The sequence below is a fragment of the Pelobates fuscus genome, chromosome 7 (genome assembly GCF_036172605.1).
Source record: "Pelobates fuscus isolate aPelFus1 chromosome 7, aPelFus1.pri, whole genome shotgun sequence".
Taxonomy (NCBI): domain Eukaryota; kingdom Metazoa; phylum Chordata; class Amphibia; order Anura; family Pelobatidae; genus Pelobates; species Pelobates fuscus.
In genome coordinates this window covers 55072041-55096969 of record NC_086323.1, presented here as the reverse complement: position 1 = coordinate 55096969, position 24929 = coordinate 55072041, and the positions used below count along the sequence as shown (strand labels likewise).

Below are 24929 nucleotides of genomic sequence, written 5' to 3'. Positions count from 1 at the left end.
TTGGCCAGCTGCATGATTGGCAGGCAGCCTGACATGCATTCATGCCAGGTTGGCCTTCTAATTCTTTGGGCAGACATGTCCTCTTTTTGGGCATGTTCGCACTTTTGGCAGGTTACGTGATTTGTGTCAGTGGCCCACCCTTTTACCGCACCCATTGACTTCCTGCTTGACTGGACACTGCTGTTAGGGTTATGGATTTACTTCAAAGATGAAAACATAAATTAGAGAGAGATTAGCCTAGGGTATGTGTTGTCTTATAGCTGCTGTTTTCTTTCTCTCCAGCACCATCTCCATCAGATAGAGGACGCTTGGGAGTGTTTTACTGTTTTTGGTCGATATGATCCTGTAATTAGGCCTGTCATAATTGTCAGCACCAGGCCCACTGGGCTCTTAATCTGGCCCTGGATCCTGTCATATACTAGGTAAGAGTTTCTCATTTTTTACATATACTTAATTTAATAAAAAAATAATTTCCTTTCAAAACTTGATGAAAGGGTTATTATATTAAAATAGTTTGGATGTGACAGTTGTTCTTTAAGCGTTGACTGCTCAGTGACGAACATTTTTTTGTTAGAATGTGCACCTTTTATAATTCATTACTACAGTTCTAAATAAATCCTGCCAAACCCTAGTTACATAATCTCTTTAATTCTACAGTTCAAATAATCCATAGCTTAGCGAGTTTCAATCTCTTTGCTCCAATCTAACTAATGTGCAGAGAGCAGGGATTGACAGTTTCCAGTTATCCCATCCATGAACTGTATGTCTTACGTACCTACCTAGTGATATGCTCAGGGGGGCTTGCACTCACTTGCAGCAGGAATGCTATATATTACAATCCTGAACAGAACGCCACATTCTACTCTTACCTAAGTTTCAAATATCGGTCACTTTTACGGGTTGTACACACACCTTTCCAATAAAGCTCTTGTCGCAATTAAAAAAAAAAAAATCGTTCACACAAAGCATTCTGGGATTGCAATTTTTGGATTAAGGGATTGTACGGGTTAGTATATTGGACATTTTGCAGACAGAGATAGAAGCCAGAAAGGACTCTTAATATCTACACATTTACTAGTAAATTAACTATCACAATGCAAAGATCACATCTTAAGTTCTTTAAAGCACCACTATTTAACATTGTCATGCACTTCATACGATTCTTTTACCTTGCAATTATTGCACTTTCCTTTATTGTTGGAGTCTAGGCTGATATGACAGGGTTTATTTCCTAAAGTGTGAATTAAAAACACAACTTCAAAATTTCATTTAATTACAACCAGCTTACTTTGACTAAATATTGCAATTTCTTTTACAAAGAAAATTTCTGTTGAGCTGTACTTGTGCACTCAAAGCAAGCACAAACATTAAGTCATATAAGTTAACTATTTGGTTTTGAAGGTGTCACATTCTACACTTTGGTAAATAAATCCCATTGTTCTTTTTTCCTTTATAACAAAAATATGTTTTAAAATAATTATTTTTTTCTCTTATTTCAGTGGCAATTTAATAAAAATGTTTCACTGTAGAGTTGCCGGTTTCCCTTTAGCTTTACATCCATTTTAGGAGCGCAGACTGAAAAAGTAGATAATGCTAAGCTATAAGTGACCGCTTTCAATTCCTCAGAAATAGCTATACCAAGAAAATAGAGCATAAAAAGGACCCAGAAAATAAAATCTGATCACGTTTCCGGGCTATTTAGTGGCCTTTGACATAAAGTTTCCTCAAGTCATGCACTTCCAATAAAATATAGGAATATCTGTACTTTTCTCTCTAAACCCAGCTCTACCCAGAATAAATAAATAAAGACCTTTTCTGGTCTTACTCTAGAGTTTATTGGTAATAGAAATTCCATTCTGCTGTATTGTCCTACAAGTAAGGGCACTCTATCTCTTATCCCAGGAAATGCACTGTATATATTGACACTCGTCTGGTCCTTCATGACTCCTTTTGTTAGGACGCATCGCTCTTCTGGTCCTGCACGTCCTTTTCTACATTATTCTGGATCTGCAATATCCTGCACTATCCTGTATAAAGTGCACCCAGCAATCACCTAAAAACTACATTATATCATAAAGACACAGCATTCTCCTGAAATTACTCTACCCTGTATATAAGGCCACAACATTCTTTTGAAAATAAATTATCCTAAACAAAAGGGCACAGCATTCTTTGGAAACTTTGCGACTGTAGAAATTGATACATCCTTATTCTAGATGTGTACTACACCAATCTGTTTTCAAGTAAACTGCTAAATTGTGCACTGATCACTGATTTATTTAAATATAACACCCCGAAATCTTATAATTGAGCACTAAAAAAAAAATCTATGCCCAGTGCTCCTATTGGCAGGAAATCAGGACCTGAAACAATGGCACTTCTGGAACTTCTTAAATGGCTTGAAAACAATTTATTTTATTCAAAAATGTTTTTTTAAAAATTAATATTTTGAATCTAAAAATGTCCTAATGAAAAGTTTGCAAATAAACTGAAAGATTGATATTGAATAAATTAAACTGCATCGAGCCACTAATGGATTCCCAGGACTGCTATAGTCTTAATATTTCTCTGGTATTATACTAGACTAGACTTAATCTTATGTGGCAGCGTGGTCTTTTGTGCTCTATTCTGACAGCAGTGTATTTTTGATTGGCAGTGGGCAAACCTGTTACTAATGGATTCCACTGGATTACCTATTATCTATCGTGACCTATTGATCACTGCCTTATGACCTGAGCAATAGCAGTATCCGTTACTTGACACTAAAAAGAGAAATGTTTGGCAACACAGGGGCATTAGCATTCCCAGTCAAACCCTTTATAGCTCACATGATACTTGGTAACAAATGATTAATGAAGATTGAATACAGTTGACACATATTTACTGAAACCTTGAATTTACTTCTCAAGGTGCATAGCAGCCATTGGGCTGATGATTCACAGAACTGGTCACTAGTGATGGCAAACACTCTCCATTATGTAGCCAATTCACTATATTCGACTTCTCTCCTGTGCCATGCCCATTGAAATCAAGCTTATGAAATATACTTTGTTTAAGTTCACCGCCAACATTCAACTTTGTAATCACTACTGTGTCACCCTGTGTTCAAAAGTCCAATCCTATTAATCTTTGACCAACCATGCATGAACTTTCCATATTTTACAATATTCTAAAATAACAAACAAAAAAACTTGCAAATCAGTCTATATCATACAATCATTCAAATGTGTACATATTGCCATGGTGAACAGAAAGAAACTAGGATTGCCTAGATACAACCCACAGTTTGTTCTAGGAATCCAGACTCTCTTTACCTGATTTATTTTAAGAAAATAAATACAAAAATAACGGGTGACTTTCTATGTCCTTTTCAGTCTTCCCTTGTGCCTCTATGATTCTTTCTGGATCATTCACTCTTGCCTCTATGCCACTCACATCAGGGCAGTACCTTTATAATTAATAGTCCATACATAACATGAGAGAAGCCATTGAATTATGGAATGCATCAAGAAGGCAGTGAGGATGCTGTTATTGTCTCAAGCAATGGTATCCTGGTCATCTCTTGTCCTGACCGTAGTGCAAGAAAGTCCTTGGGCAAGCATGAAGCTTGAGTGTCTCTTTCTAGCCACCTCTCTCTTTTTGCTAGAGTGGCACTATGAGGCACTAGCATGGACTCTTCTGAGTGTGGCTGAGGAGGTCATTGTAAATTTGTGATCGAAGAAACCTTGGGTAGGAATCCCTCTCCATTAGACTGTGTACCCGCAACTGGGCAAGGTCAAAACAAGACAAAGTTGGGTGTTGCAGGTTTTTTCGTGTCATTTCACGTGTTGGAAAATCAATATTCACCTTAAAAAAGGAGGACATGGTAGATGAGAATTGTTAAATTTACCATCAGGTACATTCATTTAAAATTCACAGAAAATGTAGGAAACATTTTTATATTAGCTACATTTTCCAACAGGCTGCCACTGATAGACATATTATAACATTTCAAATTGTGCATGTGGGACATCTTCCAAGGATGAGCATCGTAAGGATTTAGGTGAACATATAGACATCTCTGGGTCCTTGGCAGATTTCTAACAACTGGCTATCAAGAGCATGGAGACCTCAAGGGTGGTGACTACACCCAGCTTCTGATACAGAAGCTGGAAGTCTATTCTGCTAGCCATTCATTGTCTGAGAACATCTTAGCCAATGAATGCAACTCTTTGCATAGGAATATGCACAAAATTGACATTAGCCAGTCCAGAACTATTGAGTGTACTAAGAAATGCATCATATGTAGTACCTCTGCATTAATATAGAAACAATTATTCCAATAGGCACATCTTGGTGGTAATAGTCACCATGCAAAGATACCAAGATCACCCCCTATGGCAAAATACAGGTAATTGGGGAGGGGGGGGGGACAGATGTTCTATGTAGGTGGTCAGGTTTATAGTGGAAAGTACATCGAAAAACCTTGCAAATATTTATCTTCCATAGTTTCGAAAATTCCTACTCTGATGGTGCGTAGGAGATTTAACAGAATACAATTCAAATGTCATCTCATGTCTCTAGTCAACTTAAAAACATTATGTGTACTACAAAGAGAAAATTGGCTAACATTTTAACAGTAGTGATGTACCGAACTGTTCGCTGGCGAATAGTTCCTGGCGAACATAGCGTGTTCGCGTTCGCCACGGCGGGCGAACACATGCACGGTTCGATCCTCCCCCTATTCGTCGCCATTGAGTAAACTTTGACCCTGTGCCTCATGGTCAGCAGACACATTCCAGCAAATTAGCAGCAGACCCTCCCTTCCAGACCCTCCCACCTCCTGTGCAGCATCCATTTTAGATTCATTCTGAAGCTGCATTCTTAGATAGAGGAGGGAAAGTGTAGCTGCTGCTCATTTGATAGGGAAATTGATAGCTAGGCTAGGGTATTGAGTGTCCACTACAGTCCTGAAGGACTCATCTGATCTCTGATGTAAGGACAGTACCCCAAAAAGCCCTTTGTAGGGCTAGAACATCAGTCTGCTTTTTTTTTCTGTGTAATGTAATTGCAGTTGCCTGCCTGCCAGCTTCTGTGTCAGGCTCACAGTGGATACTGTGCCCACTTGCCCAGCGCCACCACTCATATCTGGTGTCACAATAGCTTAAGCTTGCATTTAAAAACAAAAACATTTTTTTCACTGTAATAGATTGAATAGCAGTTAGTTGTCTGCAAGCATCTGGGTGTCAGGCCTACAGCGTGTACTCTGCCAACCTCTGCCAGTGTACTTTGCCACTCATATCTGGTGTCACAATAGCGTGCCTTTAAAAAGAAAAAAAGTTTTTCACTGTAAGCTAATAGCAGTTAGTTGGCTGCAAGCGTCTGGGTGTCAGGCCTTCAGCGTGTACTCTGCCAACCTCTGCCAGTGTACTTTGCCACTCATATCTGGTGTCACTATAGCGTGCCTTTAAAAAGAAAAAAAGTTTTTCACTGTAAGCTAATAGCAGTCAGTGTCCTTAAAGCGAGTGTCAGGCCTTCCGCGTGTACTCTGCCAACCTCTGCAAGTGCACCTTGACATTCATATCTGGTGTCACTATAGCGTGCCTTTAAAAATAAAAAAAGTTTTTCACTGTAAGCTAATAGCAGTCCATGTCCTTAAAGCGGATGTCAGGCCTTCAGCGTGTACTCTGCCAACCTCTGCAAGTGCACATTGCCACTCATATCTGGTGTCACTATAGCGTGCATTTAAAACCAAAAAACTTTTTCCACTGTTATAGATTGAATAGCAGTTAGTTGTCTTCAAGCAGGTGTCAGGCCTACAGCGTGTACTCTGCCAACCTCTGCCAGTGCACATTTCCACTCATATCTGGTCTCACAGTAGCTTGCACGCATAGTACCACTAATCCAAAAGAAAATGACAGGCAGAGGCAGGCCACCCCGCAGGGGCCATCGTGGTCCTGGTGCTGTGATTCCCTTTTGCCCTAGAATAATGCCCAGTTTTCAGAGGCCACGTACCCTGAACTTGAAAAGTTCTGAGGACATAGTTGACTGGCTAACACAGGACACCTAATCTTCTACAGCTTCCACTCGGAACCTTGACGCACCATCCTCCTCCAGATTAGCTTCGGGCACCTCTCAAGATACCACTCACGCGCCTGCCGCCACTACCAACACTAGCACCACAGCTGCTTCACTTGGTATGTCAGAGGAGTTATTTACACATCCGTTTGAAGAAATGAGTGATGCGCAACCATTATTGCTAGAGGATGTAGATAACAGGGATATGTCTCAGGCAGGCAGCATTACACACATGGACGTACGGTGTGATGATGATGATGTTGTACCCGCTACTGCTTCCTTTGCTGAGTTGTCAGATACAAGTGAAGCGGTTGATGATGACGATGCATCCATGGATGTCACGTGGGTGCCCGCTCGGCAAGAAGAAGAACAGGGCGAAAGTTCAGATGGGGAGACAGAGAGGAGGAGGAGGAGATGAGTTGGAAGCAGGGGGAGGTCGTCACAAGGAGCTAGTGGCACAGTAAGACAGCATGCATCGGCACCCGGGGTCAGCCCGACAGCACGCCAATCAACGCATGCTGTGTCCACCACCAGAATGCAGTCATTGCAGAGCTCAGCAGTGTGGCATTTTTTTTGTGTGTCTGCCTCTGACAACAGCGATGCCATTTGCAACCTGTGCCAAAAGAAACTGAGTCGTGGGAAGTCCAACACCCACCACATTACAAACGCCTATGGAATCAACACAAGAGTACAAGCAGCACACAAACTCAAAGCCGCCATCCTCCTCCTGGTCCAGCATCTTCAGCCACGTCAACCACTGCTGTCCTCCTTGCCCCCTCTCAACCATCCACCACTCCAACTCTCACCTTGAGCAGTTCCCGCTCATCTGCCCACAGTCAGGTGTCTGTCAAGGACATGTTTGAGCGTAAGAAGCCAATGTCAGAAAGTCACCCCCTTGCCCAGCGTCTGACAGCTGGCTTGTCTGAACTATTAGCCCGCCAGCTTTTACCATACAAGCTGGTGGAGTCTGAGGCGTTCAAAAAATTTGTGGCTATTGGGATACCGCAGTGGAAGGTACCCGGACGAAATTTCTTTGCACAAATGGCAATCCCCAACCTGTACTCAATTGTGCAAAAGGAAGTAATGGCATGTCTGGCACACAGTGTTGGGGCAAGGGTCCATCTGACCACTGATACCTGGTCTGCAAAGCATGGTCAGGGCTACACTGCGCATTGGGTAAACCTGCTGACGGCTGCCAAGTATGGAATGCGTGGCTCTGCAGAGGAGTTACTGACACCGCCACGACTTGCAGGCAGGCCTGCTGCCACCTCCTCTACTCCTCCTACTCCATCCTCTTCCATAACCTCCTCGCTGAGTCTTGCTCCACATCAACGGCACCCCCCCAGCTCCCCAGGTACTATTCCACATCCCTAATACGGCAGTGTCACGCCGTCTTGGGTTTGACTTGCTTGAAAGCAGAGAGTCACATCGGACAAGCACTCCTGTCCTCCCTGAACGCACAGGTGGAAAAGTGGCTGACTCCGCAGCAACTGGATATCGGCAAAGTGGTTTGTGACAACAGAACAAATTTGTTGGCGGCATTGAAGTTGGGCAAGTTGACACATGTGCCGTGCATGGCACATGTGTGTAATCTGATCGTACAACGCTTTGTGCATAAGTACACAGGCTTACAGGACGTCCTGAAGCAGGCCAGGAAGATGTGTGGCCATTTCAGGCGTTCCTACACGGCCATAGCGCACTTTACAGGTATCCAGCGGCGAAACAACATGCCAGTGAGGCGCTTGATTTGCGACAGCCCGACACGTTGGAATTCAACACTCCTAATGTTCAACCGCCTGCTCCAACAAGAAAAAGACGTTAATGAATATTTGTATGACCGGGGTGCTAGGACAGCCTCTGGGGAGCTGGGAATTTTTTTGCCACGTTACTGGATGCTCATGCGCAATGCCTGTAGGCTCATGTGTCCTTTTGAGGAGGTGACAAACCTAGTCAGTGCTGAAGGCACCATCAGCGACATCATGCCATTTGTTTTCTTCCTGGAGCGTGCCCTGCGAAGAGTGCTGGATCAGGCCATAGATGAGCGTGAAGAGGAAGAGTTGTGGTCACCATCACCACCAGACACAGCCTTATCAGCATCGCTTGCTGGACCTGCGGCAACGCTGGAATAGGATTGTGAGGAAGAGGAGTCAGAGGAGGAATGTGGCTTTGAGGAGGAGAAGGAAGACCAACCACAACAGGCATCCCAGGGTGCTTGTTGTCACCTATCTGGTACCCGTGGTGTTGTACATGGCTGGGGGGAAGAACATACCTTCATTGAGATCACTGAGGAGGAGGAACGGGAAATGAGTAGCTTGGCATCCAACCTTGTGCAAATGGGGACCCTCGTATAGAAAGGCTGAAGGAGAACGACCTGTACTGGGTGTCCACGCTACTAGACCCCCGGTATAAGCAGAAAGTGGCGGAAATGTCATCCTCCTCCTCCCACGACCACGCCTGCAAGGACAGGATGCTTTAAAGACGTGTTGTTGATGGAGGACATGCGGACCTTTTTAAGTCCTACGCATCACCACAGCCCTTCGGGATCCACCCTCAGAGAATGACTCGACCGACAGGTAGCAGACTACCTCACCATAACTGCAGATATCGACACTCTGAGGAGCGATGAACCCCTTGACTACTGGGTGTGCAGGCTTGACCTGTGGCCTGAGCTATCCCAATTTGCGATAGAACTTCTGGCCTGCCCCGCTTCAAGTGTCCTGTCAGAAAGGACCGTCAGTTCAGCAGGAGGTATTGTCACTGAGAAGAGAAGTCGCCTAGGTCAAAAAAGTCTAGATTACCTCACCTTTATTAAGATGAATGAGGGATGGATCCCGAAGGGACTGACAGTGGGCGATACATTTGACTAAAAAAGGCCTGATGAGATGAGCTGCCTTGGGCTAAAAATGGTCCACACGCTGCTGTATTTTAGCTTTGAATGCCTGTTGACTTGCGTGACTTATCCGCCACCAACTAGGGTTCAAGCCGCAATGTTTTAGGGCACTTTCTGCCTGGGAAACAAACATCAATTTTTCTGGCTGCTGCTATAGCAGCGGCTGCAACAATACCTAATTTTTCAGGCATGTGTACATGCCTAATTTTTTCGGGCCTCAGGTGCTGCACTGTGGCTTCAAAAACCAAACAACAAAAAAAGGCACATAACAGGGATTAAACTGATAGGAATAGTACTACTTAACACACCACTCCTATCTGGTGGCACATAGAGTGCACGCGCAGGGCCCCAAATTTGAAGTAGGAGGACCGACCAAGCATCTTTTTCCATCTCCCGCTTCCTAAAATCTATGCCATATACACGTCCCCTGATAGGGCGCCAGCTCATTATTCTCTTTTTCACTTCACTAAGGACACTTTACTGCACTATGAGCACTTAGACCCACTCTTTGTCTTGCACAGTGTTATTCCTAGCCAGCATCTGTGATGGGAAATCAGGCAGTCATCTAAACGTTTAGATTGAGCTTTAGCTTAGAACACCCTTGAAGGTGTTTAAGGAGATTAGGGCTAGTTTAGAGGATTCTTCTTAGACCTCTCTGAGTCTTTATAGCCCTTCTACCTATCCAGCTTTTTTGGAAACTAGCTAAGAGAAAGGGTGGCTGTGTGTCTGTGATACATTTAACTTTATATCACCTTATTGACACTTTATCACTCCGGTCTCCATACTCTCTGCCTATACCCATCTATTTAGAGGGAATGTCCTTGCCCCTGCCAATATTATATAATAGGTAATAGTATTACCATTATTACACAATTAGCCACTATAGGGGAATGAGTATAGTATCCCTTTGTTATTTATAAATGATACAATAAAGACTTTGGTCTATTACTCAATTTACTTTAACAAAGGGTACTAACCACGGTATTAGGAAGCATTACTCTGCTTTCCCTTTCTCCCTCTATTATACACCTATGCTCACTAGGATTTGTAGGTATCACTTTATTTTAGTTGTCTAACCTTTTCCTATGCCAGTTTTAGATCTCCTTCTTGGGAGATTTTTTCTTTTTTCAGTTTATTAGCATACTTTCGGGGACCCTTGGTGTTGTACGTGGCTGGGTGGAGGAAGAGACCTTCAATGACATCAGTGAGGACAAGGAACGGGACATGGCTAGCTTGGTATCCAACCTTGTGCAAATGGGGAGTTTGCGGTTGTGCAAATGGACTGTTTGCAGTTGTTTGCGGTGCGTTAAACGGGGAGTTTGGTCTGTCACTGTGAAGCGGGCGTAACCCTTACACTACCTGATCGATACAACATCATACAGTAGGTCCCCCCCCTCATTATTTTTATGGCCCCCACCCACCGCTCATGGGTGGGGGCGGGCGGGAGGACAGTAGGTCCCCCCCATTGTGATTTATGGCCGGGGAGAAGAAAATAGCCCCCCCCCTTATCCTTATTTACTGAATATTCCCCTGTATAACAATGTTTGGCATTTAGTGAATATTCCCTATTCTGCTCTGTGTCAGTGTGTATCAGGGTCTCTGAGGACAGGTGTCAATCCATATCTGCCAAGTGACCCTATGTAGGGGGAACAGTCCCTATTCTGCTCTGTGTCAGTGTGTATCAGGGGCTCTGAGGACAGGTGTCAATTAATATCTGCCAAATGACCCAATGTAGGGGGAACAGTCTCTATTCTGCTCTGTGTCAGTGTGTATCATGGTCACTGAGGACAGGTGTCAATCCATATCTGCCAAGTGACCCTATGTAGGGGGAACAGTCCCTATTCTGCTCTGTGTCAGTGTGTATCAGGGGCTCTGAGGACAGGTGTCAATCCATATCTGCCAAGTGACCCTATGTAGGGGGAACAGTCTTTATTCTTCTCTATGTCAGTGTGTATCATGGTCTCTGAGGACAGGTGTCAATCCATATCTGCCAAATGACCCTATGTAGGGGGAACAGTCTCTATTCTGCTCTGTGTCAGTGTGTATCATGGTCTCTGAGGACAGGTGTCAATCCATATCTGCCAAGTGACCCTATGTAGGGGGAACAGTCCCTATTCTGCTCTGTGTCAGTATGTATCAGGGATCATTAGCATAGGTGTCAATCCATATCTGCCAAGTGACCCTATGTAGGGGGAACAGTCCCTATTCTGCTCTGTGTCAGTGTGTATCAGGGTCTCTGAGGACAGGTGTCAATCCATATCTGCCAAGTGACCCTATGTAGGGGGAACAGTCCCTATTCTACTCTATGTCAGTGTGTATCAGGGATCCTTAGAATAGGTGTCAATCCATATCTGCCAAGTGACCCTATGTAGGGGGAACAGTCTCTATTCTGCTCTGTGTCAGTGTGTATCAGGGTCTCTGAGGACAGGTGTCAATCCATATCTGCCAAGTGACCCTATGTAGGGGGAACAGTCCCTATTCTGCTCTGTGTCAGTGTGTAACAGGGGCTCAGAGGACAGGTGTCAATCCATATGTCAAGGTGTCAATATGTCATATGTCAGGTGTCAATCCATATCCATTGTGATTTAGGAATGTTAGGTGATTTATGCCCTTTATGGATTAAAACCAGACTCTGCATCAACTGTGTAATTTTCCATGGGAGTTTTGCCATGGATCCCCCTCCGGCATGCCACAGTCCAGGTGTTAGTCTCCTTGAAACAACTTTTCCATCACTATTGTGGCCAGAAAGAGTCCCTGTGGGTTTTAAAATTCGCCTGCCCATTGAAGTCAATGGCGGTTCGCCCGGTTCGCGAACGTTTGCGGATGTTCGCGTCCGCCGTTCACGAACCGAAAATTTCGTGTTCGCGACATCACTATTTAACAGTTGTTTTATGAGTTAGTTAGTTTAGTATGTTACATTTAGGACAAAACAGCTGGACTGGGAAACACAGCCTATTTAGCTTTTTTGCTAATTTGGCACTTTTGACTTAAACTTTGCGATTCAGTTTCAATGTTCTCGCAGAATCTTTCAGACTGATTTTCTGGAGATAATAATCCTCAGGTAGTTATCACAGTTATCAAACAGCTACTAGATGCATACTTGCAAAGACAGAATATTCAAGGATATAATCTTTCAATGTAGGGTAATAACTGCTTGATTCAAGGATAAATCTGACTGCAATTCTGGGGTCAAGAAGGAATTTTTTGTCCTAGCTTGTTGCAAAATTGTGCTTCAAACTGGGGTTTTTTTGGGTTTTTTTTGTTTTTTTTTTCCTTTTGGATCAACAGCAAAAAACAGGTGTGAGGAAGGCTGAACTTGATGGACGCAAGTCTTTTTTCAGCTATCTAACTATGTAACTATGTAACATTTGTTTTATATTATATTTGTATATGTAAAGGGAACTATCCTGGACTGGAAACACAGGGTTCCTAAGTTAGTGTTTGGAATGTGTGGGTGTCAAGGTAATCCCCTGAGAGTGTGGACATATGGCGGTAGGTTTGAGTTTCAGAAGGGGGCCCTGGCAGATTCACCGGGAACTCCCTTTCTCAGTTTCCGAGTAACTTCTTATGTCTAAGTCACCCAATGCTTATTTAGGACACTGGGTGACTGGAAAATCTAGTGTGTTATTTCCTTCTATGGAACATCACATCAAAATTAAGAAATATTTACATCGAAATTAAGGGGAAAAAATTACCGCTGTCAACTGTTTCAATAAAATCAATTTATTTAACTCCTGGGGCATTAAAACATCTTTATGTTTTGATATGCATATAGGAAAACACACCTGAACTAGTGAGTGTTTGTCGACATTTATTATTATTTGTCGCACTTGTACTCTTAAGGTGCCAATAACACTGTTGTGCATTTGCACTACGTTTTGTGCCAGAGACACCTTTTTCATTTATAATTACATTGCACTTTGAATTGGGAGAGGCATTTCGGTTTTCTTGGTAACACCTTATAATTATATTTTTCACTGTATACACTGTTGCACTTTATCAAGATATACTTATTTATTGATTACAATTTGCCCAGAATAACTCCATTCGCCTGTGATGCTGTAGACAGCGGAGAATCGCTGGGCTTATGGAAAGACAAGTTTTGCTTGTTTGATAGTTCACTGTTTAGTGAAACTGATTTGTAGTTGTCCATGAAAGACACACACTTTAGCAATTGATATTGTTACAATTTGTGGCAACAAGTGTTGGTGGATTCATAAAAGGAGCATCTTCTGATAAGAACATTGGATTATATGTTGGAAAAAAATTATTCTTTTTATCTAAGAACTTTGGCTGCTACATGAATGACTCCTAGATATGGTACCCATCTGAAAGGGACACTATAGTCACCAGAACAAAATATGGTGTTACATGTTATTTGTTATTTGTTTGTTATTTTGATGTCAGCAGGCAGTGTGCAGGTCAAAAGGAAACAGGGACAAAGCCTTCAGCTTCAGGCTTGAATACCAGTAAGATTTTACTATATTTAGGGATGCATGAGGGGGGCAGGGTGGCTAGCAGGGCCGCAATCAGGGGGTGACAACCGTGACGGTTGTCACGGGCCCGGCGGCCCGGACTGCTCTGGCAGTCCTGGGCCCCACTTTCTTTCTCTGCACACATAGATTGCGAATATCGCGATCTATGTGTGCAGCCGCAGGCCCCCGGCTCCCTGTTACCGCAGAGGGGGCCCAGGCAAAACACAGCTTCTCCTCTCATCTCTCTTCTAATAACTCTTGCGAGACCCGCGGAGCGTTGCCATGGCAACCGGGTCTCGCGAGAGTTATTAGAAGAGAGAAGAGAGGAGAAGCTGTGTGCTGTCTGGGTCCCCTATGCGGTAATAGGGAGCCACCCCCCCCCCCCACCACCGGACCACCAGGGAAGGAATCTACCCCCTCCCTGGACACAGGTAAGCAGGAAGGGGGTTATAACCCTATAGGGTCAGGAATACATGTTTGTGCTACTGACCCTATAGTGCTCCTTGAATGTTTTTTTTATGTGTTTTAGTGCCTCAAGAGATAAATATATGTTACATGTTAATTTCATTGGAAAAAAGCAGACACTGTTATATTTATTCAAAACTTTGCAGTTAATATTTTTTATTTTATCTATGAGCAAAAAGCAAACAGTGCCACCTCACAGAAATGTACGTAAGTAACCAACTACGGGAGTAAAAGGCTGAAATGTAGAGTATGTAACTAGTAGACTGCCAGGGAGAAAGCTATGTATTGAGTGATTTGTGGTGACTGAAACTGCAGCAAGTAGTCTACATATGTTAGTATGTTATGACTACTGCTTATAGTCCTACTTGAAAATTACAGTGGCAGCTTAGGAACATGCACTTTAATAAATAATAGTACATTATACAGTTAACACAGTATTGTACCTTTCGCTACAACTTTTACAATGTCCAACCAACCGCTTGTCATTAAAATATAGTATTTTTGTTTTTTTGAAATATATTTTATATATATATCTTAAGCTTTAAAATCATCTACTCATGAAAATGCTATTTTGCCATTATCTCAAGTGGTCTTTTAGATTGTAAGCTCATTTGGGAAGGACCCTTCTCTCCCATTGTTCCAAATGTGGGTTGTACTTTGTTAGAATGATTATGTTTGTTTTGTTTTACCTATTGTACAGTGCAGCAAAATATGTTGGCACTGTATAAGTTATAGTAATCGGTCTTCATATCTCAGGTGTATTCAAAGATTGCACAGAAAATTTTCATTATAATTTTTTCGAAGACATTCCCAGTGGTTGCGCGGTTAATTTACATTCTATGATGGCACAGCTATCTGTGACTACTAACAAATCTGAAAGCCTATTATTTACAGTAAAGTCTGTGGATAGTAAAATTTGTGGCAAATTAAGAGCATTTCACATTTGCAAGCAAATGTATTAAATAAATATGAACGAAATATCTATCACTTCATTTATATCATTTAATATATGAAGGATTTCTTTTTATAGTTTAAATAATCCTGCCTGATATTTTTAGAATGGCACTGTCTATGTACAATTGCATTTTAATGTAGTCTAGAGTAATAAACAATATTTGTAATATAAACATATTATCATACTGTTTGTAAGTGAAAATACCTTATAATAGGTGAAATATGTCAGTCGATTAGTGCACAACCTACAAGACAGGACTTAGTCAAACATCAAAGTTGCAGGCCCTATCCCTGACAAGTTCATCTGAGTCTTTATTCCTTTCTTCCGAGGTTGATAGAATGAGAACTAATGAGTTGGGTAATGGTTACATCTTCATACCAGCTGCTGACTTGGTAAGTCCAAGAGTTGAGACCTCTTTAAAAAGTGACATATAAGTATGGGAAGATAATTATTCCTAAATGTATGTAGAACTGATTGAATCTAGATTTAATTTTAACAAATATATATAATTAGTAAACACTCCTGTTTATCACCCTTTCTTACAGAGACAGATTGTACCCTGTGTTTAAAGTTTTGTCACTGATAAACATGCTGTGACACTGGTGATGCCCAACTTGATCTCTCAAAATCGCCTGGAAGAGAGAATATCATATCATCTTACTTCTCTGGGAGCCTGAACATCAATGTACTCCTGGAAAATTCGGTGAGCTTTTGCAGGCAGTTTGTTGACAGAACGGGTCTTCCTGTAGTCTTCGCAAGCCACCCAGAACTCCAGGTTCTCCTCACTGAATTCTGTCTGCAGAAAGGCTCGAAATGCAGACCGACCATCTGTGGAATATTGTATATTTTTTAAATATGTCTAAAAGACAATTTTTATATCAAGTATGACCATTTGTTCTCAATAAAGAAACAATAGTTAAACATTTTTTTATTATTTACATTTCCAGTACAAACCCATCATCTACCAGACAGCATCATCTGTTACCTTGGAAAAAAAACAACGTTTTCTCAGAGAATTAGAATGCAGACCATGGATACAATGGAAAGGAATCCAATAAGTGAAATTTGCTAATGACTCATGTTGCCATGAACCAAGATGTCAAGTCATCGCCAAGTTTTCTAGTGTGCAAGAAAATGTACTTCCAGTCACGGACACGCAGCAAGTCTCGTCTAATTAAGTGCTAAATTTTGCATTTGGAGAGATTATGTTTTTTGCATATTTTTCGGTTGTAGAAAAGACTGCATCTTCAACGTATTTAAATCAAAACACCAATAACAATGCATTATATACAATGTTATATATGTAACACGAGTTGACACATCTGTAAATTGGGACTCACATTAACATATCCAAAAACTTGATTTTGTTAGAGTGGTAGAGAAAGCGTGACACATTTCTCGGTGAAAGTCAAAGTAATGTGGACAATATACAGAAATGTCTCCCTGTGACATGCAATCATGTTGGTAGATCAGAGGAGAAAGAGACAATCATTTTACATTTCCATCAGAAATTTGAATTTTTATCTGGGGAACACTGCGCTAATCACTGCTCTGGGAGAGCTATGAATCACAGCCAAGTGAGTCAGTTTGACTCACTCAAAAACATCTCACATGGCTAGGCAGCCTCTGGGGTCTATTGTGTCCTGGGGCTCCCACAGTCTTCAACTAGCCATAGTATAGTACAGAACAGTTTAGGAGCAGAAATGTTTCAACAATGAAGTATAAACAAAATGATAGCATCCACAATGACACTTTTTGATATCAATAGTTAGTCACTAGGCACGATTTAATTTAACTTTGGTGAAATAGTGATTGTTGTGGTTCTCCGCTAAATCTAGAGTCTGTGGAAGTAAGGTAATTTATGTAAATTTCAATTTTAGAAGGAGTATCTATTCACATATTGTTAAAAAGACAGCTGTACCAAGAAACTGGAAGCACCACTTGGTTTGAGCTGCAGTTAAAACTGGACTAAGAAAGGGTGCGAAGGTCCTTAACACTGTCATGCCAAAGCATGAGTTGGCATTTGATATATGTTATAAGTTTTTTTTCTAAACGTTGGGATAACATTTATTGTAGGCTTTGAGTTGTTTTTGTACATGTTGGGATAACATTTATTGCAGGCTTTGATCTTACACCAGGCCTAAGCCATAAAACTACTAGATGACCATTAACAGAGCTGGACATAGGGCATCGTAAAGGCATTGGTGCATATGCTCTGACGTGGGGTTCTTCAAAGGACAACATAATTTAAGAAAATATGGAGTGAGCAATAAACTGCCAGGCCAAACCCCTCTGATCCACCCAGGGGTCTGTCCACATAGAAACTAAAAGTTTAAGGTATATATTGAGGATGTTGGACTATCCAGGGGGAGATTTATTTTTTTAACAACTACTTGGAGACCTTTAACATCTGAATCTTTCACAATAATTATATATAAGGGGTGAATATATGTAAGGATTTCTTGTGTTTTCTCCTATTTTATTTTATGGACTGTTTTGCAATTTGGTATCTGTGTTTTTGAACCCAGCACTTTGAATCATTTATGTCAGATTAAATGTTTACTTAATCAGCTTGTGTCTTTGTTCTCTATGAGCTCCTTCTTGGGTAAACACGTTACTAAAGGGTTAATTATATATGTCTGATCAGTAAAGTAAGGTTGTAATACTATAATTCTACTGTGTGTGGGGGTAACCTAAGACACCCGGATATAAAGTCTTGGTGGTGGCAGTAAAGTGTGTACTAGGGGGTTAGTGTAGAAGGGATTGCAGGGGTTAATTTAGTGGTTGCTGGGACTAGCAACAGGTAACCAGGGATCTTGTGTCATTAACCCTTTTCACTTCCACACTCTCCCCACTGTCTAGACTGGGCCAATAGCCCACGTTCGTGACAAACACTAATATCTAAATAAACTTAAAGAGACATTGTAGGCACTATAACCACTGGTGTCTGGAGTGGACAGTGGATCCTGCACTAATGTCAAACTCTTTACTCAGAATTTAGCAAATGTGCTCCGTTCTGGAAAGATGCAGCCTGGCCCTAATGTTGAAATGAAGCAGGGGGATTTATGCTCTACCTCATACCAGAGATAGTGGTCAGCGATAAGCCATATCCACTTCAATACGTTGAATTGGCTATAGTACCTACAGTGTTTATTATTACTATTTAATAGTCTAGCCTTAGTCTAGTCCTGACTATAGTGTTAAAGCAGACCTGTTACATTTGAGAATGGAGCAATTGAAAATTCTTATCGATTTTTTATATATTGTTTATCTTTATATTTTCTCTTATCTTTATATTTTCTCTTTTGCTAAAGTATATTTTTAGATTAGTATAATTTCACTTTGACAGCACACTTGACTTTTAGATAGGCACAGTCAGGAAATTTAATAGAAATACATTTCCCATAATTCCTATCTCCCTGGGCAAACTTTGAAGAATAAATCAATATGGATTTTTTTCCCTTTCCTTTTTTTCCTTTAATAAAATTTAAAGTAATTTGCTTAAAGTGTGGACATTTTTATTTTAATATGAATGGTTCAAAATGTCTGACAATCATTCAGCTGATATAGTTTTGTTGATTTTGTATATACTATGTTTGGCCATTGACAAAACCATATACACTAATGGAGCTTATGTTTGTTAACATGATAGAAAACAAAAACAAGTTTAAAATTATGTTTTAAAGTGTGTTCCCCATATCAACTTACATTTATGAGACAAAAGCAGGTCAAATGATCGTGCCCATCTCCTGGCTTCTTCTGCAGTCAGTCTTCTGTGATAAAGATGAGTAACATGTTGACATATTGATATCAGGATGCAATAGCATTGGTATAACATATTAAAATTATATTCCACCACAGATAGAGATGTCCCGAACAGTTCGCCGTGAACTATACGCCAGCGAGCATAGCTTGTTCACGGTCGCCGCGGCAGGCGAACATATGCGATGTTCCGTCCTCCCCCTATTCGTCATCATTGAGTTAACTTTGACCCTGTACCTCACAGTCAGCAGACACATTCCAGCCAATCAGCAGCAGACCCTCCCTCCCAGACCCTCCCACCTCCATGACGAATAGGGGGTGGACCGAACATTGCATATGTTAGCCCGCCGCGGCGACCGCGAACAAGCTATGTTCGCCGGCGAACAGTTCCCGGCGAACTGTTCGGGACATCTCTAACCACAGATCATGAATGATACATTGTAGTCTCACACCTAGAAGCTAGCAGCTATTTAGAAAATATCAGAAATATTCTTTATAAAGGGAACCGTGCAGAACAGTTTGAAATTGAGCTAGGAAATAAAATTTTCCCACATTATCATGAAATAACATAGGTGAAGAGTTAGGTGTTAGTAGTAATATTAGGGTTATATTGAGCCTCATTGACTTTATGTTTTATATATATAATATTTTTTTAATTCTTTTTTACTTATTAATATGGTGACCAGTTAGCAGTTGCTTAACAATTTGGCTTTATTTGGTCAATTGCTCCTTGCGTCAAAGCCCACATTTTAAGTCTGTTCAAACTTCTAGGTTTCAGGGTCTATTCCTGGCTGAAGGAAATCTACATTTCATCCCTTCAAGATCAATAAGGTATACTATTAAGGCCTTGATGTATTATTTTTGGATACGTTTTTGAAATGATTTGGATAAAAAATATAAAATGTAAAAACTATATCATTTATGTAAAATATATAAGCAAAAACATATTTTTTTAAATCAAAATATTTAATCATTTGAAAATCTTACTCAAAAATATAAAATCAAGGCCTAAGTTGGATAATAGTAACATATGGTAATCGATACCTGATTTTGGTAACGTTGATAAGCACATTAAAATAATGCTGTGAAATATTTTTATAGTATTACTACAGTGTAATTATGCTAATTAGGTGATTAGGTTACTTTCAAGAAAGCAGGGGAAAAAAAAACAAAAGTAACAAAAAGTAGAAAAACATCATAGAGGATTATGTATGAAAACATATACGTTTATTTTGTATTTTTTTTGTTTAGCAATAAATGCCATAAAGCATTAGTAAGTGTGACTGTGTCAACAATAAATACTATGTACAAGTTAATTTCTCGTAAGTGAATCACCCTTTCATTTGACAAGGTAGTTGCTGTAGCCCACACATATAAGTGAAAGAAATATGTTTGATTACGGAAGCAGTGCTTTTACTTCCATGGTTAATCACCCTGTTTTAACGTATTCAAATAACAATACAATTCCAATTTTACATCAATGGCTTTCAAGGTTTCCAGTTAAAGCCGCATGATATCTTCACCTTTCTTAAAGATTTACAGTATTGACTCTTTAACTACTAAATTTTTATGTTGCTGAATACTTTTTAGCATAGCATGTCATGTATAAATATCTAAATGTATCCAATTTTGTTTTATCTAATAATTCATATTTTTAGCAAAGTATTGAGTAATAATGCTAGTTTTACATATTATATTGCATTCCTTATACTATATAAATTATGGTTTTATAGTCATAATGCTCACATACAGTAAGCACAGTAACACCAAGTAGCTATATTATTTCCGTCCGCTATTACAGTCTTTACACAATCCATGTGGTGTATATACAGGTTTATTCACTAAACACCAAGCAACAAACAGATTATTGTGGACTCCAAGTTAAATAGCAGAGCAATGTTTCTACTCTGCTATTGAGCCTTTATCAAGCAAACAAAACAAGTTTTACCACACATATTTATAGGGCAGGCAATAACATACAATTAAAATAATAATTTACTTTCAATATTTAAAGAGACACTCCAGGCACCCAGACCACTTCTGCCCATTGGAGTGGTCTGGGTGCCAACTCCCACTACTCTTAACCCTGCAAGTGTAATTATTGCAGTTTTTTATAAACTGCAATAATTACCTTGCAGGGTTAACTCCACCTCCACCTACTAGACAGTCACTAGAGGGCACTTCCTGGTTTCTAGAACAGGAAACCTGTGCTAGAGCGTCGCTGGACGTCCTCACGCTGTGTGAGGACCTCTAGCGTCGCTCATTTCCCCATAGGAAAGCATTTTCAATGCATTTTCAATGCTTTCCTATGGGGAGCGCTAATGCGCATGCGTGGCATTGCCGTGCATGCGCATTAGGTCTCCTCGGCTGGTGGGCAGAATCAGTCTCGCCCACCGGCCGACGCAGTCAGAAGGAGGAGCGGCGCGGAGGGAGAAGCAGCGACGTGGGACATCGTCGCTGCCTCAGGTAAGTGACTGAAGGGGTTTTCACCCCTTCAGCAACCGGGGATTGGGGGGTGGGAGGGAGAGGGGACCTGCAGTGCCAGGAAAACTGATTGTTTTCCTGGCACTGGAGTTTCCCTTTAATACAAGGCAGTGTCAGGCTCTGTGAGGAGACAGAAACAGCATAAGATGTGATGACGTCATATCTGCTTCAAATCGGATGCCTAATAATAAAAAAAAAACTGCTTGACTCACTAACAGGATATTTAACATCATTTAGTGTAGCCCTGTACTCAAACCAGAATGTGCAATCCAAAAAATAAACAGAAAAGGACGTAATGAAGTCCTATACAGATGTTTCTTATTGCACCACATCCGGTGGCCTAAAAGGAAATGGCTATTCCTAGGGCAGCACTGAATAAAAAAACACCCCTCTCATAGTGTGAATGCTGTTTCCCAAAATAATTTACTGATTCATATGATACAATAGCAGAGCTGAAACTTTGCTTCAATAAAGTCATTAATTTGAGTGCACAGGAAATTGTTTATTAATATACAGAGTTTAAGTGCCCTCCCACACCCCTCCTCCCGCCGTTTGGCTGCTCTTGAACATCTTTATTAAGTTTATTAAGTTGTTGAGAAGAAAAAGAGCTTTACTAAGAAAGAGCTTCATTAAACATGAAAAAGCAATAGGTCTCCAAGTTTCATTGTTTACTCTCATCAGGTGATGATACGTGATTTACGTGTGCATAATTTGGTGTATCGCAGAAGAACAGGAGACCTTTGTATTTATTCAATGGCAGGTCTCCTATTTGGCACCATATTTGAAGGGTTACCTAACGTGAGAAGTAAGCAGAGCATAAAAAAAACACCATTTGTTTATATAAAAATGTAGCATATTAAAAAGGTGGTAAAAGAACAGATTCATACATAAATTACTCTCCAATCTGGTGCACACTGATTGTTTTTAGCTGTCTTTTTTAGTATAGCCCGTGTAAATAATATCAATAAATATATTAAGAAAGACAATGGTTTCACTCACCAAGTACAGAATATGAAGGGACTCATAAACTAATGAAGTGCAAAATAAGGATGCCAACAAATAATTAGTACCCTGTTTGTGCTAAGTATGATTAGTAACTTACAGGCCTGCCCTCTAGGCAGGGCAAGTGGGGCACCAGACCCTGGCTCTGCACTTCTGGTGTCCCTATGGGTGTGACAGGAACAACGGATTGTCTCTCACATTTACAACTCTGGTTGCTGGACAAAATGGCTGCCATGCTTTCTAGATACCTACGTTTGGGCTGTGTAGATGGCACTACATTAAAACATTAAGATAGACAATGGGTGCTGTGGTATGATGCCCTATTACAACTGCCCCTGCCTGTCTAAAGTGCAGGCACATACCAAGGGGTAGCAGGTATGAAGACTGTGCAGTCTGGCAATGTCTCCTCGGAGACCAGAACAGTACATTTAAACAGAGGTTGTTAGCACCAATACAATAGCCATTAGAGCAACAATATGAATTGCTAGTGTAGAACCTCACTGAAGACACTTGCGTTGATGCTGAAGGCGTTCTTACACTTTAATGGCAATTTAAGCAGTTTTATCCTCTGTTGTGTACATTTGCATAGGGATTTGGGATAGGAATCGGGAACTTTTTATGGCTTTGTTTAAATATTTGGGCTCATGAATACAATAAACATAGCTGTCAGTCAAGACCAGTGGAAGCTCAGGGCTCATTTACGGTAATTTTTATTTAGCTACGTCTCTTTTTCTGGACATTTCATAGCCCTAGGACTGGGCCCTGATATAAGATCCAAATACGATTTGGTGATTTTCCAGTTTGAATGAATATTGTTACAGAGAGCTACTGTAGCTAGAAAGACATTGTCAATAATAGTTACCAACAACATTTGAAACTAGCCCTAAGTAGGACATCTTTTCATTAAAGAATCGGTGCAGTAGTAAGGGAAGAGTTATGTTATATTAAATAAAATCAAAGGAAACCCACTGTGAGCGTTCTAACTAAAGGCTATTGATACAGCACAACCTACATACTAGCAATTGTGTGCTCCAGCAACAGATTTCCTTTAAAAGTACAATATGCTATAGATGTATATTTTAGTATCAATAAGCCTACTGTTGCATTAATGATGCATTTCTGATTATGTTAATGGGATTATTTATGAAAAGTAATTCCCATTTTGATGTATAAAACTAGGGAGGGATAAAAGCTAGAACAGATGGGGAACTAATATCAGTGTATCTGTGTTCTGGACCCTATACAATAATAATGGCAGAAATGATGACTCGTAAGTGACCAAGGTTTACTTACTTCAAAGCCTGGCTCTGTTTACCATCACACTGCAAAGCTGAGAAATCACTTAGTGAATCAGACTTCTGTGAGAGGCAGCTTAGATGAGTCCGGAGTCCTCTGCTCCTACTGAAAAGATATACAGATAGAGGTGAACAAAAAAAATAAATAAAACAAACAAAAACATAGACATCTTTAACGGATTCAATATATTAGTGATGTCCATGACCTTTACAATTACATTGAGTAGATGTTTGCAACAAGTCCAAATCTCCAAGTGTCCCACTGAGACTTTCTTGATGCATTACAACACCGCTCCAGAAGTAAAATGTGTGCAATTCTGTATTCCTAACCTATAGTTTCCTTTCAACTCTGATGACGGAATAGCAGTTCTTTCAGTCACGTCTAAGACAAAACTTCTATTCAATACCCAGAGATAGGCTTATGTATAATAGATTCTAGTTATTTAACAAGTGTTATAATGTGGGTGGACAGTACTTCAATAATTACTTTTCATATATGAAACTAAATTAAGAGGATATTAATGCATATTACATCATCCAACTGTTGCATAGCAATTTAGTGGGGCTCCCCCAACCTTTGTAGTTATATTATTATTATTAATAATAATAATAATAATAATAATAATAATAAAGCGCCAACAAGTTCAGTAGCGCTGTACAATGGGTGGACTAACAGACACGTATTTGTAACCAGACAAGTTTGACGCACTGGAACAGAAAGATTGAGGGCCCTGCTCAATGAGCTTACATGCTAGAGGGAGTGGGGTAATGTGACACAAAGGGTAAGGGTAGGGTAGACAGGTAGGTTTCTAGGATAGTATTCATTGAGGGCTTAGTGTTTTGTTTTGATGACAGTTTCAGGAGAGGAATCAGGGTGTGGGGAGGGAAAGCTGTTCACAGTTTAACTGATATGCTTTCCTAAACAAGTAAATTTTCAAAGATTTTTTTGAAGGAGTGGAGATTGGGTGAAAGTCTAACAGAGAGGGGAAGGGCATTCCATAGGAACAGTGCAGCCCTAGACAAGAGGTAAGAATATGGACAGGTTAGACGTAGGTCTCCAACAGAGAGTAGGGCCTAGAAGGGACATATTTGTGTATTAGTGAGGATAAGTAGGTTGGAGCAGCATTGTGTAGAGATTTATAAGCAAGTATCAGGATCTAAAGTTAAGTCCTATATCTTACAGGAAGCCAATGTAGGGACTGACAAAGGAGAGAGGGAGGTACGAGCGGACAGGAAGATGAGCCTGCTGGGGTTAACTCCTCCTTTAGTGGCTGTCTATAAGACAGCCACTAGAGAGACTTCTGGGCTCGAAGGTAACTTTTGGTCGCCTAAATGACGCTGGACGTCCTCACGCTATGCATGAGGACTTCCAGCGTCACCGGAATCACCATAGGAAAGCACAGAATAATGCTTACCTATGGGGAAATCCTAATGTGAGCATAGCCATTGCCAAACATGCACATTAGGTCTCCCACACTGGCTGACGTTGGCTGGGGAGGAGCGTGGTCGGACATCATTCAGGTAAGGGACAGAAGGGGTTACTA

General features: G+C 40.7%; 1 protein-coding gene across 2 annotated transcripts in view; it reads right to left on the bottom strand.

Annotated features, from left to right (window-relative positions):
• Positions 1-435: 435 nt before the first annotated feature.
• LOC134569339 (regulator of G-protein signaling 8-like) overlaps positions 436-24929 on the bottom strand; it is a 56446-nt gene continuing 31952 nt past the window's right edge. Inside the window, exons 2-5 of one of the 2 annotated variants that reach the window (XM_063428295.1) lie at positions 23384-23491; positions 18551-18615; positions 15504-15670; positions 436-3846 (exon numbers count right to left, since the gene is read on the bottom strand). In XM_063428295.1, coding sequence (XP_063284365.1) covers positions 3664-3846; positions 15504-15670; positions 18551-18615; positions 23384-23491 — 523 coding nt within the window. In that variant the 3' untranslated portion in view covers positions 436-3663. The remainder of the gene's footprint in view (positions 3847-15503; positions 15671-18550; positions 18616-23383; positions 23492-24929) is intronic. The other variant, XM_063428296.1, reaches the window with a different exon arrangement.